The 16,821-nt window shown below is 33.0% G+C and overlaps 1 protein-coding gene across 1 annotated transcript; it reads left to right on the plus strand.

Annotated features, from left to right (window-relative positions):
• The first annotated feature begins 13,243 nt into the window (after positions 1-13,243).
• LOC109119534 (transcription factor bHLH95-like) lies at positions 13,244-15,853 on the plus strand. The gene is made up of 4 exons (XM_069293156.1): positions 13,244-13,427; positions 13,515-13,633; positions 14,759-15,211; positions 15,749-15,853. Exons 1-4 carry the CDS (start codon positions 13,244-13,246, stop codon positions 15,851-15,853), a joined length of 861 nt encoding a protein of 286 aa, XP_069149257.1.
• The last annotated feature ends 968 nt before the right edge of the window (positions 15,854-16,821 follow it).

A 16,821-nucleotide genomic window follows, 5' to 3' on the forward strand; every position in this document is an offset into this window, starting at 1 on the left:
ATGGATTGGCTTCATGCTTTTTTTGCTTCCATAAATTATAGAACGAGGGTAGTGAAGTTTCAATTTCCAAAAGAACCTATTTATAGCGGATGGGGGGAAATTCTATGTCAAAGGTCAAATCATTTCTTGATTGAAGATTTGTAAGATGATCGCCAAGGCTTGTCTATACCATGTGGTGAGAGTTAAATATGTAGAATGTAAAACTCCATATTTTTTAGTAGGTCCCCGTAATGAGGGGATTTTTGGAGATTTTTCTTGATGCCTCTCCTGGGGTTCCTCCCTAATGGGATATTGACTTTGAAATTTACTTATTACCGGATACGAACCCCATTTCAATTCGCCATATCAGATGGCTCCAGCTGAATTGGAAGAGTTGAAGGTCTAACTCAAAGATTTACTAGACAAGGGTTTCATTCAACTTCGTATTTCTCCATGGGTGCTCCGGTCTTGTTTGTGAAGAAGAAGGATGGGTCCCTTAGGATTTTCATTGATTATCTTCAACTCAATAAAGTCACCATAAACAACAAGTATCCTCTCCCTCGAATTGATGATCATTTGATGAACTACAATGTTCTAGATACTATTCTAAGATTGACTAAGGATCGAGATATCACCAACTTAGGGTGATAGGAAAAGATGTTCCAAAAACATCCTTTCGAACTAATTATTGTTACTATGAATTTCTAGTGATGTCTTTTGGGTTAATAAATGCCCTAATGGAATGTCACGACCCAAAACGAGCCGTGAGTGGCACCCACACTTACCCTCCTATGTGAGCAAACCCACCAATCAAAACCCTAACATTTCAACCATAATAAACAGACTATAATGCGGAAGACTTAAAACTCATTAACAAAATCAATAAATAATTTCTAAAATTTAATACTTATTATTCCCAAAATCTGGAAGTCATTCAATCCTCAAATTAATAAATCTAAGAGTGTCTAGGAAGCTAAAATAAATAAAAGAATGGTCCATGTCCGAACTTCAAGACATGAAAGAGAGAATCCAATATGAGCTAGGAACAATAGCTAACCCTGAATTCTGATATGCTGGAGACGGGCTAGAGTTGAGGACGAGTTGAAGTCGATGGCACGTTTGCTGCACTCCACAAATAACAAAGAAGAAAATTACAAGTAGGGGTCAGTACAAGGCATAAGTACCGAGTAGGTATCATCGGCCAACTCAAAATAGAAAGCAATATATATCAGATAATAATATAAGATCGACTACCATACTCAACTGGTGACAACAACAAGTACCATAACCATTGACCACAACCCAAGCACATCTATGAGGACTCAAGCCTCCACACCATTCTCGTTGGGGAAAATAGGTTATTTAAATTCGAGTATATTAACATAATTAAAGATTCATTATCTTTATCATCCAGGTGTCGGAACGTGACACTTTGATCCCCTAAAGATTAATTCTCTTTATTATCCTGGTGTCGAAATGTGACACTCTGATCCCCTGCTACTACGTGTCGGTTCGTGAAACCCGATCCCTTAATTCCTGGTGTCGGTACGTGACACTCTGATCCCCTAATTCTACGCGTCGGTACATGACACCCGATCCACTAATCTCATTCTTTTATATTCATCAAGCCTTCTTTTATACCAAGGCATCATCATTAACAAAGTGGATTTAAGGTTTAAGATTCACAGCCTCATCTTTCCAATCCATTACAATTACATAATCACCTCATGTAAGCACACAATTAAGCATACAGAAGACTTTACAATAATACACAATACATATAATTTGCTATTAAGAGTTTACTATGAAATAGCATAAACCATAACCTACCTCCACCGAAGGATCGTGATCAAGCAAGCTATTCCTCAAAGCCTCTGCTTTCCTCTTCGCTTCTCTCTGTTTCTCGCTCACTATCCCTCTCTTTCTGTCTCTTTCTTTCTTCTTTTACCCTAATTATCATATAATTCCGAATGATAAAAGTAACCCATTATTTATTTTAAGGTTGTCTCCTTTAACCCCCAAATAATTAAGATATTAAACTTTCCCACTAATTCCATACAGTTTGACATAAATAGTCCAAATCGCCCCTTTTAAACTTTAGCAGAAATCCGACCCAGTCAGGTTTACGCAGCTCGTGACGGCCCGTCGTGCCTGCGACGGTCCTTCCTGCTATTTCCGTCACAAAGTTCAGAGAGTCGAATTCCTTAAAGAGTCTGTGACGGTCCGTCGTGCAAACGACGGTCCGTCCTGCCATTTCGTCGTGAAGTTCAGAGAGTCGATCTCAGTATCCAAATTTTCAGGGTCTAAATGTTTTGGAACGAGACCCCCTCGATGGTTCGTCGTACCCATGACGGTCCGTCGTGGGATCCGTTGACCTAGACAACTATTACCAAAATTAAATTCTACTACTCAACCGACTAAACAGGTCATTACATGGAATTTATGGACCTATTAAATAATGTTTTCCGAGATTACCTAGACTCATTTGAGATTGTATTCATTGACGAAATTTGAATGAAAATGAGCATGAGAGTCACTTGAGGTTGGCCTTGCATGTCCTCAAAGAATACCAACTTTATACCAAATTTAGCAAGTGTAAATTTTGGTTGAGGTCAGTTGCTTTTCTTGCCCATGTTATCTCTGGAGAGTGTGTAGAGGTCTATCTAAAGAAGATAGATGTGGTTAGAAATTTGCCTAGACCTTTGATTTCTACCGATATAAGAAGTTTCTTGGGGGTTGTTAGGTACTATAGAATGTTTGTTGACAGATCTGCATCTAATGTTTCTCCTTTGACAACTTCGACTCAAAAGAAGGTGAAGTTTAAGTGGTCGACAACTTGTGAAAAAGGTTTTGAAAAGTTCAAAGGTAAGCTTACCTCATCTTCGTGTTGACTTTACTTGAGGGTTGTGAAGGATTTGTGGTGCATTGTGATGCTTCCCGAGTAGGCTTGTGATGTATCCTCATGCAACATGAAAATGTGATGTCTTATGCCTGTAGGCAACTCAAAGTTCATAATAAATATTATCCAACTCATGCCCTTGAGTTAGTGATCGCAGTCTTTGTCTTAAAAATATGAATACATTACTTGTATGGTGTTAATGTTGATGTGTTTACTGACCATAAAAGTATTCAATATGTGTTTACACAAAAGGATTTGATGTCTGACAGACAAGATGGTTGAAACTTTAGAAAGATTACGAAATGAGTGTACTTTACCACCCCGACAAGGCCAATATGGTTGCGGATGCCTTGTGTCGTATGAGTATGGGTACTATGTCTCATATGGAAGAAGATAATAAAGAACTAGTGAAATATGTTCATAGGTTGGCTGATTAGGGTGTGCAGTTAGAATAATCTTCAAATTATCGTTTCATAGTCCATCATAACTCCTAGTAATCATTGGTCGTTGAGGTGAAATCTAAGCAACTCTTGATCTTCTATTTATGGAGTTGGGAATAAGTAATTGGTAAACTAAATGAGCCATTCTCCCAAAAGGGTTATGGTAGGAACCAAAGCAGATTATCTGTATAGAATGTTGAAACTTTAAGTAAGAGTTCTAGAAGAAGCCCATGGTTATCGTTATTCTATACCTCCGGGTGCTACAAAAATGTATCATGACCTTAGGGATGTCTATTTGTGGGATGGTTGAAAAAGGGACATTGCGGAGTTATTTTCTAACTCTCCTAATTTCCAACAAGTGAAAGTAGAGCATATAAAACTGAGTGGTTTTACCCAAATCACGGATGTTCCGACTTGAAAGTGGCAAGACATCAATATGGACTTTATTGTTGGGTTCCCTCAAACCCGTAGGCTAAATGATTCAATATGGGTTATTGTGGATAGGTTGAACAAATCTGCCCACTTTATCCCCGTTAAGTCTATATATACAGACGAAGAGTATGAAAGGATCTATATTAATGAGATCATGAGTCTTCATGGGATTCCTTTGCCCATCATTTCAGATAGAGGTGCCCAATTCACTTCTCGTTTTTAGAAAGCTTTTTAAAAGGATTTAGTTAGACATGTGAAACTTAGCACCGCTTTTCATCCTCTGACTGGTGGTCAAGCAAAACGTACCATAGAGACCCTAGAAGATATGTTAGGAGCATGTGTTATTTATCTTAAGGGAATTTGGGATGATCACCTACCATTGATTGAGTTCTCTTACAACAACAATTACCATTCGAACATCTTCATGGCACCTTTTGAGTATATGTATGGTACAAGATGTAGATCTCCGCTTTGATTGTTTGAGGTTGGTGAATCTTCATTCCTTGGTCCCGAGAATATCTACGAGGCTATAGAGAAATTTTGATCATAAGAGTTAGGTTAAAGACAGCCTATAGTCGGCAAAAGTCTTATGCCGATAATAGAAGAAGATATCTTGAGTTCAAAATTGGTGATCATGTCTCTTTGAAGACTTCACCCATGAATGGGGTGATGAGATTCGGTAAAAAGGGGAAGTTAAGCCACGGTATGTTTGTCCTTATGAGGTTTTGCAATGGGTCAGAAAATTTTCCTATGAATTGAAACTAACTAGTGAAGTAGCTTTCGTTCATCCTGTGTTTCATGTTTCTATGCTCATGAAATGCATAGGAGACCCAGTGTTTATTCTCTCTATTGAAGGTTTAGGGGTGGATGAGAACCTGTCTTATGAAGAGGTTTCGGTTGGGATCCTAGATCGCCAAGTCAAGAAGTTGAGGAACAAAGAGGTTGCCTCCGTAAAAGTCCTATGGAGGAAGCATCTTGTTAAGGGTGCAACATGGGAGGCCGAGCCTCACATGAAGTCCCGCTAACCTCATCTTTTTACTCCTTGAGATTAGAAATTCCTCTTAATAAGGAAAATAATGAATAATATCAAATTGACTTGTTTTCTAAATAGGTGCATGTTTTGGTAATAGTTGTACCAAATTAAGTTTCAAAAAATGTGCACTTATATAAACTATGCATGCATGTTGTCTTCTTGATATTTTTTTTGTTGTTTCCTTGAGAAGAATGAATAGTATGGTAACTCTTTGATGTATTTTTGGGCTCATGTGGATGTTGAGAAGGTAGTTCCTCATCATATGTTATGAAATGTTGAGCTCTTATATGTTGTGCACCATGAATTTAGTTGTTATGTGTAATGTTGTAGTATGTATTGAAAGGAGTTGTGAAGTACTCCTATGAGTTGTGAATTATTATGGTTATATGTTGTTTTTGTTGGGATGCTAGTATTGAGTCTATCCTTACCTTCCAAAACATTTTAGTGTCATTTGGGACGAATGTTCCTATGGGGGGGGGGATAATGTAACACTCCAGAAGTTCCATGACTTAGAATAGAGCTTCATCTATTAAATAATGGTAAAATGACGTTTCCTGACTTACATTAATGTAACGAACTTAACTAGAAAAGGTTAGATACAAAACAACAAAGAAAGACCTTGACGTCCTGAAACTAGCTAAATCGAACTAGTAGACGTCCCTATGTTTGGTGAAAGTTTGGGAGTGTCAAATGAAGTCAAAAACTTGTAGCAAGATTTGAATAGGTAAAATATAGTACAAAGGGTCCAAACGTCCAATAACTACTCGCCAAAGACCACTCGAAGGGTCCTTGAGGAGAACCCAAACATTGGCGAGCAAGTTGCCAGAGCTGCTTCGACAACCAATATATGGAAGCCCTTGCGCATTGCGCAACCAATACTAGCTAGGCAATTTTTTTCCTCGCGATGCAAGTCCTCCACTAGAATCACTGCCTTGACGCAAATTTTCAAAAAAAAGAATTGAAATTGGCCCCGCGATACGCAGTCACTTCCCAGATTTGTCCTCGACGTTTTTAAGACAATTTAACTATACAAAATGACCCAATTAAGTGAGGGGTATTTTGGGTAATTTTTGGAATGAGTTTATATTGGTTCTAGCTCAGTTTTAAAGCATTCACACGCACTCCTAATGAGAATTACCAAATCTCTCTCATCTATCTCAAAACTCTTTTTCTATTCAACCAACATTGAAGAACAAGAAAGCTTGAGGAAGAAGACAAAGTCTCTAAGATTTTCACTAAAAATTTGTGGATTAATTCATCAATAAATTATGGTTATTAACTCTTAGTATTCCTTTTCCCAAGATTTCCTTTAAACGACGATTTCTAACAATTCAAATTCCTATGGTTTTTACTCTACAAGTGGGTAGTATAGCTAATTAAGAATGTATTATTGACTAATTGATATGGTATTGTTAGTTTCTGTATGAATCATGTTCTCTCCCTAAATAATGGAATTTGATTATGTTATATCATTCACTTAATGTCATGTAAATTGGGATTGGAACTATTGCTTGAACGACTCATAAATGAACTTTTTACCTTAACCCTAACTATGAATTGGTTTTGTGTGTGAATAGAGTGGTTAGGGTAGGTTATGTTTTTGAGTATTTCACTATATTATTGTATTATTGTTATGAATTGAGTTTAATCTCTTGATGAAGATTCTTGGAAGCAATATGTAAGTCTTCTAAAGTCGTGATTACTATATTATGTTGATGTTGGCCTATAATTTATGTTGTTATGCAATTGAAGGATGCATTATGTTTCTATGAATATATGATTGCCTATGAATATGTTGAATGTGAGATCATGGTAATGGTTTGATAATGCAAGGTTGATTATGCTTCTCTTGTATTCCATACATAATATAACTATGATATGTTAATCTCACTAATAAAGGTTTGTGATGAATAAAAATTCTCATTTTCAACCTGATGAGCTATGACCATGTTTATACAAGGATTTAATCTCCTATAGTCCATAATAAGATTGATTAATAATGATAACGTAAAGACAATTCAAAAATTAACTTTAGCTTAGCACTGAGTGCACTAGATATGAGAGGTGTCCCTTCTCAGGTTGGAAGGTAGGTTCACGATGACTCTACTCATATAGAGGCAGCCATGTAATATGGATCTATGGGTCTCTAATACATCTCCTAGTTCTTGAACTATGTTTCCTCCATAGGAAAACTAGCTAGTGGATCCACCTATAATGTTATTTTAATGTTTAGGTTCTACCTTGACAAGTAGACCACCTTCTTTCAGTGTGGGATTCATGACACCAGATTCCATGTTTATCTCACATGGTCTAATGTCAGTTAAGTCAATTGTTCACTCAAGTACAATAACAAACGTAAGTAAATGGACATCGACTAGAGTGACTTGAAGAGTCTACTTAGTATTGGTAGGGGTATGAGACTCTACCTTGACATAACACAAGTCGACTCTAGGATAAGTCCTAGGAGATTGTTCATATGTAATATACTATCATGAATGTATAATGGTATGTTGCTCTTATATAATGTTTGTTGTTTTGATGAACGTGTTAATGTTCTATATTACTATATGTGATGATGAATACTTATGTATGAGTTGAATGAATCAAAGCATTGCTTATGGTCTCCTATCTTATTTACTTGATTATGTGTGGTTATGGGGCTTCACATGATCATTGCACTTGTAAGCTTGGGATGGGATTATTGGTAAGTGGTGTATGTTATGTTGATATGAACTCATGAAATGTTAATATGACTTTATGATTATATGTCTTTTGTTATGATCATGTTTTTTGTTGTTGTGATCCTTATGTTGTATATGCTCTTTTGTATGTGCATTAAAGGTTTTTAAATGACTTAGGTTGATTTCTAAAGAAATGGTCCTTTCATGCATGTCCCTAAATGCTTGTGCATATACCCATACTTAGTACACGTGACTTAATAACCCATATACTTTATATAACTACAAGTGTAAGGTCCAGCCATTCAAGATTAGGAAAGTCGATTGAAGAAGCTTGGAACCCTTTCTCCATGAATTGGTAGGTCCTCTTGTTCGGGGATGTTATATTTTCATTATTCTAGCCATGAAGATTGTAGTAGTTTAAGAAATATTCTTTTATTACTTTTGTTATTGAATTCTAATTTAGTAACGCATCGATGACATATTGATATTGTATTGGCTAAGTCCAAGATTCGTACTATTTTATATGTTTATTATGTGAGACAATTTTTAGACTATCGTATGAATGTTGCTCATATTTCTAAAGGATAAGTCTGAGTATACTTCACTTATTATATGCAAAAAAAATTAATTTTCCGCTATTTTTTATTAATGATATTTTATAGCGAATGCTAAGGGTTTGTCTCAGTCTTCTTTGAGGACGATGACACCGGCTACGACTGGTGGGTGATCCTTAGTCGTTACACTAAAGATTAAATTTTCACTCTCCGAATTCACTTTTCGATCAATAGAGTGTAATAAAATGGGTCCATGTTGATGGGGAAAGGTTTCTTTTTAAATTTCGTGGTTGACACATCTCTAATTTGGTTAGTTCGGATCATGGGTTGATCTAGGGCTTGTAGGATACTTGTTGGCAATTATAGATTGTTTATTGATTTCCGTATGTATTAATTGTTTGTAGACCAAGAACAAGAAGAAGGAATACATAAGGGGAAAATCAAGTTTCTTAGGGTTTCAAGCTTTTTTTGAGGAAGGTGATGGTTAGTTGTGAATTCATAATTTTGTGATGTATGCTTGTTTATTCTTCATTGTGACACTTAGAAGTGTATGAATGTTGCAGTATTTATTAAACTTGTTGTACATGACATGAGTGAATGATTTAGCAATGAAATCATGATGTAAATGTATGATCTATGATATACTGTTATTGCGATTATGGTGCGTGAACGGGGATTCGATTGCTACATTTTGACAAGCTAACTAGGATCGGTTGCCACATTCTGATATAACATTGAATCGGGTTTCTACGTTCTGGAACAACATGGGATCAGATTGTCACGTTTCAACAAGCTAAATGTTTGGGTTTAGGTTCCATTAGAGGGCGAATGATGTGGTGATAAATGTGAAGTGTATTTTTTAATTTTCATGTTGATAATGTTGTTATATATATGCATGTGATTGTAATATTATTTGATTTGCTTATGTTACACTAGTGAGATAGCCACGTGATCCTACCTATACACTGTGGTTGTGTACTGATTCTGCACTTGCTCATAATTTTGTTGAGTATAGGAAAACTTCAAGCGGCTACTGACAGACCTTGCTTAATAGACTAAAGATTATCGTATTGACTCTAAGATTTAGCTACATCTTCCGGGTATCCATGAAGTTCTTTTTTCGTCTAAGTCTACCACATTTGGACTTAGACCTTCGTTTTAGTCAGACGATTCGTCTATTAGTAAATCTTGTTTAGACTTGGATCAATTGTTAGATTTTATGGTACATTGACTTTCGGATTCTAGGTTTATCTTCCACAATTTTTAATTAGTTCTTTAGAATTCTTGTTAAGGTTTAGGAGAACCTCTTACTCAACTTATTTAACTTGCTTGTTTACTTAAATTCCTTATTTTTAGATTATTTGAATAATTAGATGGTTGTAGTGGTTCTCCCACCTAAAAGTTAGTGTGCGTGCCAATCAGGATTGTCTGGGTCGTGACAAAGTTGGTATTAGAGCCTAGGTTCATTGATCTTGATGTACCGAAATGAGTCTAATAGATTCCAGCGGAATGATATGGGGACACCTTTAATTCTTCTTGTGATATGATGATCAACGACACTGACATTAGTCTGAGTGTCTACGAATCAAAGCAAGTATAGTTACCCAACCAAGGGTTGGGGCATGTCCAAAGGGATAGGTAGGGAAAATAGTAGCTAAACTAGAATTTTTATACTAGTTAGTAGTATTTTAAAAAATTATCTACTCAAAACAAAGTATATTTAATTTGTGACACCGAAGTGTAAAATATAAATAATGTTTTTCACTAGTAAAAACAGTAAAAACAAAGGGGAATCAAGTAAGGGGAAATGTTCTTAGGGTGTGACTGCAATATATGCTGAAGTAAACCGTTGGGTACATGCTTTTGATAGGAAATTAGACAGATAATGATGACTAGGATAAGCTTTAGGTGGAAGTAAATTCCCTCTCAGACAACTTACCCCATATCAAATGGGTTCCTCTGGCACACCCACTCGTCGAATGAAGACCAACCTATGCCTGATGTCTCGGTTAATTGAATAGCTCGAGTAGTTAATCTACGGTTTCCTAATGAACCAATTATTCAGTCGAGGAGAAGTTTAGTCAGTGCCAAGGGTTATTTTATTTCATACCTTAAGGACAGAAAGTTAGTTTCCAAGGGTGCATCTGTCACTTAGTCCGAGATAATGACTCTAGTGTTGAGACATCAGCTATTTAGTCAACTTCACTTGTGAATGAGTTTCCAGAGGTTTTTCTAGATGATCTGCCAGAGTCCTTCTGAGAGAGAAAGAGACTTTGGTATAGATATTCTTTTTGATGCTCGACCTATCTGTATTCCACTATATAGAATGTCCCTGACTGAGTTGAAAGAGTTAAAAGAACAGTTGAAGGATCTTCTTGATAAAGGTTTCATTTAACCCAGTGTCTCACCTTGGGATACTACCATATTATTTGTGAGAAAGAAAGATGATTCTCTTTATTTTTGTATTAATTATCGCCATTTGAATAAGTTTATTATAAAGAATAAGTATCCTCTTCCGAGAATTAATAATATTTTCGATCAACATTTAGGGTGTCACTTGCTTCTCTAAGATAGACCTTAAATCTGGCTATCATTAGTTGAGGGTAGGGGAGAGTTATATTCCAAAGTCACCATTCAAGACCCGCTATGGTCATTATGAGTTTCTGGTTATGTCTTTTTACTTGGCTAATGTTCCTGCAGCGTTCATAAACCTCATTAACAAAGTGTTTAAGTCTTCTCTCTATATTTCTGTTACCATATTTACTAATGACATTCTTATTTATTCGAGGAATAAGGAGGATCATGCTAATCATGTTAGAGCAGTTCACACTATAACAAAAACAAATTTCAGTGACAATAAATATAGAAATCAATAAAAAGGGATAAATTATTTACTAAAATTAGTGCCATTAGAAAAATTGTTATTAAAGACTTTAGAGACATATAGAAAGAGTGTTAATTGTCGCAAAAAATACATATTTTATAAAAATTAATAATTAATTTCCGATAATGTTCATTTTATGTTTAGTGCCGAACTCTCAAAGATAGAGAGTCGTATGCCAAATTTTCCAAGTGTAAATTTTTCTTGGGTATGTGTTTCTTTCTTAGGCCACATTGTTTCTGGAAAAGGAACACTAGTTGACACTTGGAAGATTAAAGTAGTGCAGACTTGGCTCAGACCCACATCTTCAACGGATATTAGGAGTTTCTTGTGATTGATTGGTTATTATTGAAGGTTTGTTGTGGGATTCACATCTATTTTATCCCCGTTGACAAAGTTGACTTAGAAGACAACAAAATTTCTCTAATCAAAAGCTTGTGATAAAAACTTCCAGGAATTTGTATAATTCTATACAATTTTGATGTGTGTAATCATATTAATTTTTTATTTTGAGTTTATACAAAAATAACTAAATTATATAAGTGTACCCGTGAATCATACAAACCTATAAATTATACAAATCCGCAATATTTACAAATGAAGCAACTTAAATTGTAGGTGCAACCCGCAATTATGAGAACAATACATATAAAACGTAATTAAGTTTAATATAATGGTTATTTGCAAGAGTTCCTCATAAAAAAATTTAAACTTAATAAGAATTTGGTGGATTAGTGCTATGATTCCAAATTTAATCCATTTCAATCCAAGTAAGTTGGCTCGTTTATTTATTAACACAATTCGATTTTTTTAACATGCCCATATTCAATTTAACTCATTCATTTGGCTAGGCTTGTTCAAAATCAAACAAAAAATATTAGTTTAGCGATAATGGGTTATTTGTTCAATGGTTTCAGTTACAATTTTGATTTTTTATTATCATGAATTTCTTTTATACGGGTTGATATTTTTTTTCTTAATGAGTTAGAGATAACCCCGATGTGAATTAAAAATTATATTCTCATACGTGTTTGAATGAATCTTTTGAACTCTCAAGATTCTAAAATGTGAATATTTTCTTTTGAACAAGATGCAATATGTGAACTCCTACACATGATTCATTTAGTTTATCATCTTGTTTCTAAGTGACTTTCAATGAACTTCTTTAGATTAAATCATAACAGTTAGACTGATGAATCAATCATTGAGAATCCGATATCGTAATAGTTCTACAACGATTTAGCATGTGTAACTACCAACAAATATAAGCGATACATTTTGAAATCGAACCAAGACAATCAATACACCTCCCTACATTTGATATGCCTGATTGTCATCATTAAAAGATATTAGCAATAAACAATTTTTACCAATAAATAATTTTAAAAAATTGATCATAATTTTTATTTGAATTATCAAAAAAAATAAATTCAATCTACAAACTAGTGAAGTATTAGTAAATGAATTCATATCATAACCAATTTATTTTATTCCCTAATAAAGGGAGTCTATCATTATATTTTAGATTCATTTAACATCTTGGCAGAAGATGAAATAAAATGATGATCTTTTTTCATTTATATGGAACGAGTATTGCGTGATGAATATATTCTTTACACAAAAAAGCTTAATTAATTATTCATAATAGAGTGATTAACTTGAATATATGAGAAAAAGATAAGTAAAATCTAATGTATATAGTCGGATCCAGCTATTAATTAAATTTCATTAATATTTATAATCACGTGAATAAGCTATTATTAAAATCTCATTAACGCTAGTCATGTGACCTCTTATATTATAAGACTACAACTCAGACTCACCTAATTCATATAACTTAAGAATTAAGACTTGTTTTTTTTTAAAAATAAAAATAAAATTTTGAGTAATAACACTTATATACAATCCTTTTATTTGGAAAAAAAATAGTCTATTTGTATAGATGAGAATATATATTGATTAACTTTATAACTTAATATTAATAATTAATATTAATAGATTATTTTAGTACAGGTAAGTGTGAATTGAGGCTAGTTGAATGAGAACAAAATCTATAACAAAAAGTAATTTAGCTACCATTTTTTTTATGCTAGTAACGACATTTTGGCTAATGATTATAGTTTATTTTTTCTTCATTACAAATGGATTATCCTTTTTTATCTCTACTTTTTAGTTTTTCTATTTTTTTTCTTTTTGTCACCATTCTATATATTCTTTTCATATTTAATATTTATCATATCCAATCCCTTATTTCTATGTTTTACACTTTGCCCCCATACAAGAAAATACTCTATATATAGCGTAACTTAGGATACAATATCAAACCAACTGAAAAAGAAAAAAAATGAATGGAGGCGGTGAGAATAATCATGTTTTTCCATGGGAAACTAATGATGGATGGCCGTACCAAAACTTGAATGGCAATCAAATTGGGAGTGGAGTGACATTTGAGGGTGACAAGTTACAAGATCCAAATAGATTTGATACTTATGAACCATTGACAGCTGTTAATGAGGTGATTGAAGCAAGTACTAATGCTGGAAAGAAGTGAAGCCCACCCAACCAAAAAAAGAACGGTAAGGAAATTGTTGAACCAAATTTTTGTGTTGATGGAGCCGGAGATACAGGAGGATTAAATCATGATTTACACATCTGGACGGCGAGACAAAGGACAAAGAAAATTGGAATTTTGTTCGACACTCTTCGTGCTTTGATTCCTAAAATCCCTGCTAAGGTAAAACATAAATTCTCTCAATTACATACCTTATTTTTTTTATCATTTGATGTGTTATCGATCAAAATAAAAATAATTCAATAAAATTTATTATTAGCTGAAACAATTTCTTGACATTTTGCTTTACTGTCTTCCACAACCTTAATTTATAACCATAATCAAGTCATTGAGAATTATTGTAAATATGAACAAGAATTTTTAAAAAAAAATTAAAAATTGAAAAATGATTTTAAAAATTAATTCATTGGTTGGTTCATTATTCTCGTGATTAAACATATCTTGTCGAAGTTAAATTTAAATATCAACAAAAATGAAAGACATATCTTTTAATGTTTTGAAACAAATTAAAAAATGTACACCAATAGAGTCCAGAGTCTACTAGAAATATCCTAGAGAGACTATATCTAGTAGACCCTGGACTCCATTGTAATAAATTTATTTTGTGATATACATATTTTCCTTATTACTAATTTTTAAATATGTACATGTTAATTCTGAAATAGAATAATAAGACGTATTTTGTTTTATAAAAAAAAAAAGGATAAAACAATATAGAACTTCTGATTTTTGTGCATATATAGTTATAAAAAAGAATCTCCACGAATTTCTTTATTTCTTTCTCTTCTAGCAAAAGGATATGAAGCTTTGAGCATCATTTTAATTTCATTATAAATTTGTCAAAAATTGAATTTTCTTAGTTCATATAATTATAAGATATTTGTAACTCATTGAACTAATTAACAAGTATTAATATTTATATTATTTTAATTTCTATAAATTAAACATATACAAAATTATTACACGAGCAGTAGTGTATTTTACTTGTTGTAACCGATAAAACATGCTTATTTTTCAATTTAATTACAACTAACAACACTTTTTATGAATAAGTTGCTTATTATAATTAGTTTCATAAGAAAGATAGATTGGTCAGATACGTATTGGTAGACATTGTTTGAATATTATAGATTCTAAATAATAGCATTTTTTATAACTTTTACTTAGTCAATAAATCTTTTCCACACACTAATAAATGACTTTTACTTCTCCTTAATCAGTGAAAGTTCTGACTTTGCTTCTAAAGTAGAAATTAAATTAATTTTATATATTTTTTAATATATGCAGGCTGGTAAGTCTACAATTGTTGAGAAAGCAGTGAACCACATCCAAAAATTGCAGAATACTTTTGAGAAGCTTGAACATGAAAAACTAAAAAGGCTTCAAGAGCATAATGTAAGGTGTATGAGTTCACAAAAATTTACTAATGCTGGTAACAATTGGGAGAAATATCAGGGTGATCAAGGATCAACACATAATTCTTCCTCTATTGCATCAACAACTCATGGTACCAATCCCCTTATGGTGAATAATAACATTCCAACAGGTTTTGTGACATGGAGTTCACCAAACGTGATAGTTAATGTTTGTGGTGAAAATGCACATATTAGTGTGTGTTGTCCAAAGAAGTCAGGGCTATTCACCTTCATTGGTTATGTTTTGGGGAAACATCAGATTGAGATTCTGTCTGCTCAAGTTTCATGTGATCAATTCAGAAGCATGTTCATGATCCAAGCTCATGTAAGTCCTTTCATTTTCATCAAAATAATATGTTGCTGATTTTGAAGATTTTGAACTAGGATTTTTAGTTAGCATACTCTCTGATTTACTTTACGTCTGTTTGTTTGAGTGATCAGGAACTTGAAGATATGACATGTGTTAAAAAATGATTTAAAATTAAGTTTGTTTGAGAAATAGTTATTTTTTCTTTCATAGTTCTAGCATCTAATTAAGCATTATATTCACATGAAATAAAGGTTAAAAAGTATATCTATCTTCTTTGTTTAAAAAATTCCTTCCCACACCTATTTTCACCTTGAGGTCGAAACTTTCTTTTTTCTACTGCATATAGTATAATCATAGATTATGCTTAGAAATTACTAAAAAATTTTACCTGAGTGGAGTGTCTAACAGAAATAGTCTTTCTACTTTTACAAGATTATATGGATAATCATGTGTATATATTACACTCTTTAGACTACACTTGTAATATTTTACTGAATATATTATTGTTATTGGTATTGCTTCATTTTAAAAATATATTTGATGTCTATCCAGGCTACAGGTGGAACTGGCATAGCTCAAGTCTCTGAAGCATCCAGAGTTGAAGAAATGTACAAGCAAGTTGCGATTGAGATAATGTCGTTTGCAACCCCCAATTGACGTGTATCAATTTCATCAGCCAAATCCAACAAGGGTCATTATATTTAGTTTCACAGTTCATCCGACATAGGATGAACAATTGTTGTCGTGAAGGCCATGATATTTACTTTTGTAGTCCATCTAGTGGAGGATGAATGCTTGCGGTCATATAGGATGTTTTGTTTATATTTGTGTTTCTTTGTTTGTTGCCATATATGCATATTTACTTTTATAGTTCATTAGATTAAGGATGAACGATGTGACCATAAAATCTATTTTATTTGATTTTTTCATTTCATCCAGTTGAGGATGAACATATGTCATCGAGTCAGAGGAATGAAAACTTTGGAATTCGGTCCCATTAAGTTTCTTCCAATTATATTTATAAATAGAAAAAATCTTGCTATTGGCATATGTTTATGTATTTTCCTTAAGGTTGTGTTTGGTATGGATTAATGTTTATCAACACCAAGAACAAACTTCAATTTCAAACTCTCACCTTATTATATATATATATATATATATATATATATATATATATATATATATATATATATATATATATATATATACCCATATTTACTTCGTGGAAGTACTTTTGATTTTCTTCTTAGAATTTAAATATGTCGAGATATAAAACATGAATAATATTTGTAATTATGTTCTTTAATTAAAATTTAAGAAATATCAATAAAATTTATTTGACTTTAGAGAGATCATAATATTTTGAGCCGTTCCTGATGGTCAAATAACACTCTTTAATATATTTCCAAGTTATGTATAAATATTGTTGAGCCAATTTTTTTCTTACCAACTAAATAGCAAAAATAAACAAGAAACTTGAATTAGTCATTTTTACTCCCAACCTTTTCTAAATATGGGTAAAGAACCCCCACCCTACCCAACAAAGAAAAGCTTATGTTTGTCTCTTTTAATTTTAAAAAACGAACCACTCTAAGAATGTTATTTATAATTTGTTATGTAAAGAG

Source organism: Solanum lycopersicum, chromosome 1 (genome assembly GCF_036512215.1).
Source record: "Solanum lycopersicum chromosome 1, SLM_r2.1".
Taxonomy (NCBI): Eukaryota; Viridiplantae; Streptophyta; class Magnoliopsida; order Solanales; family Solanaceae; genus Solanum; species Solanum lycopersicum.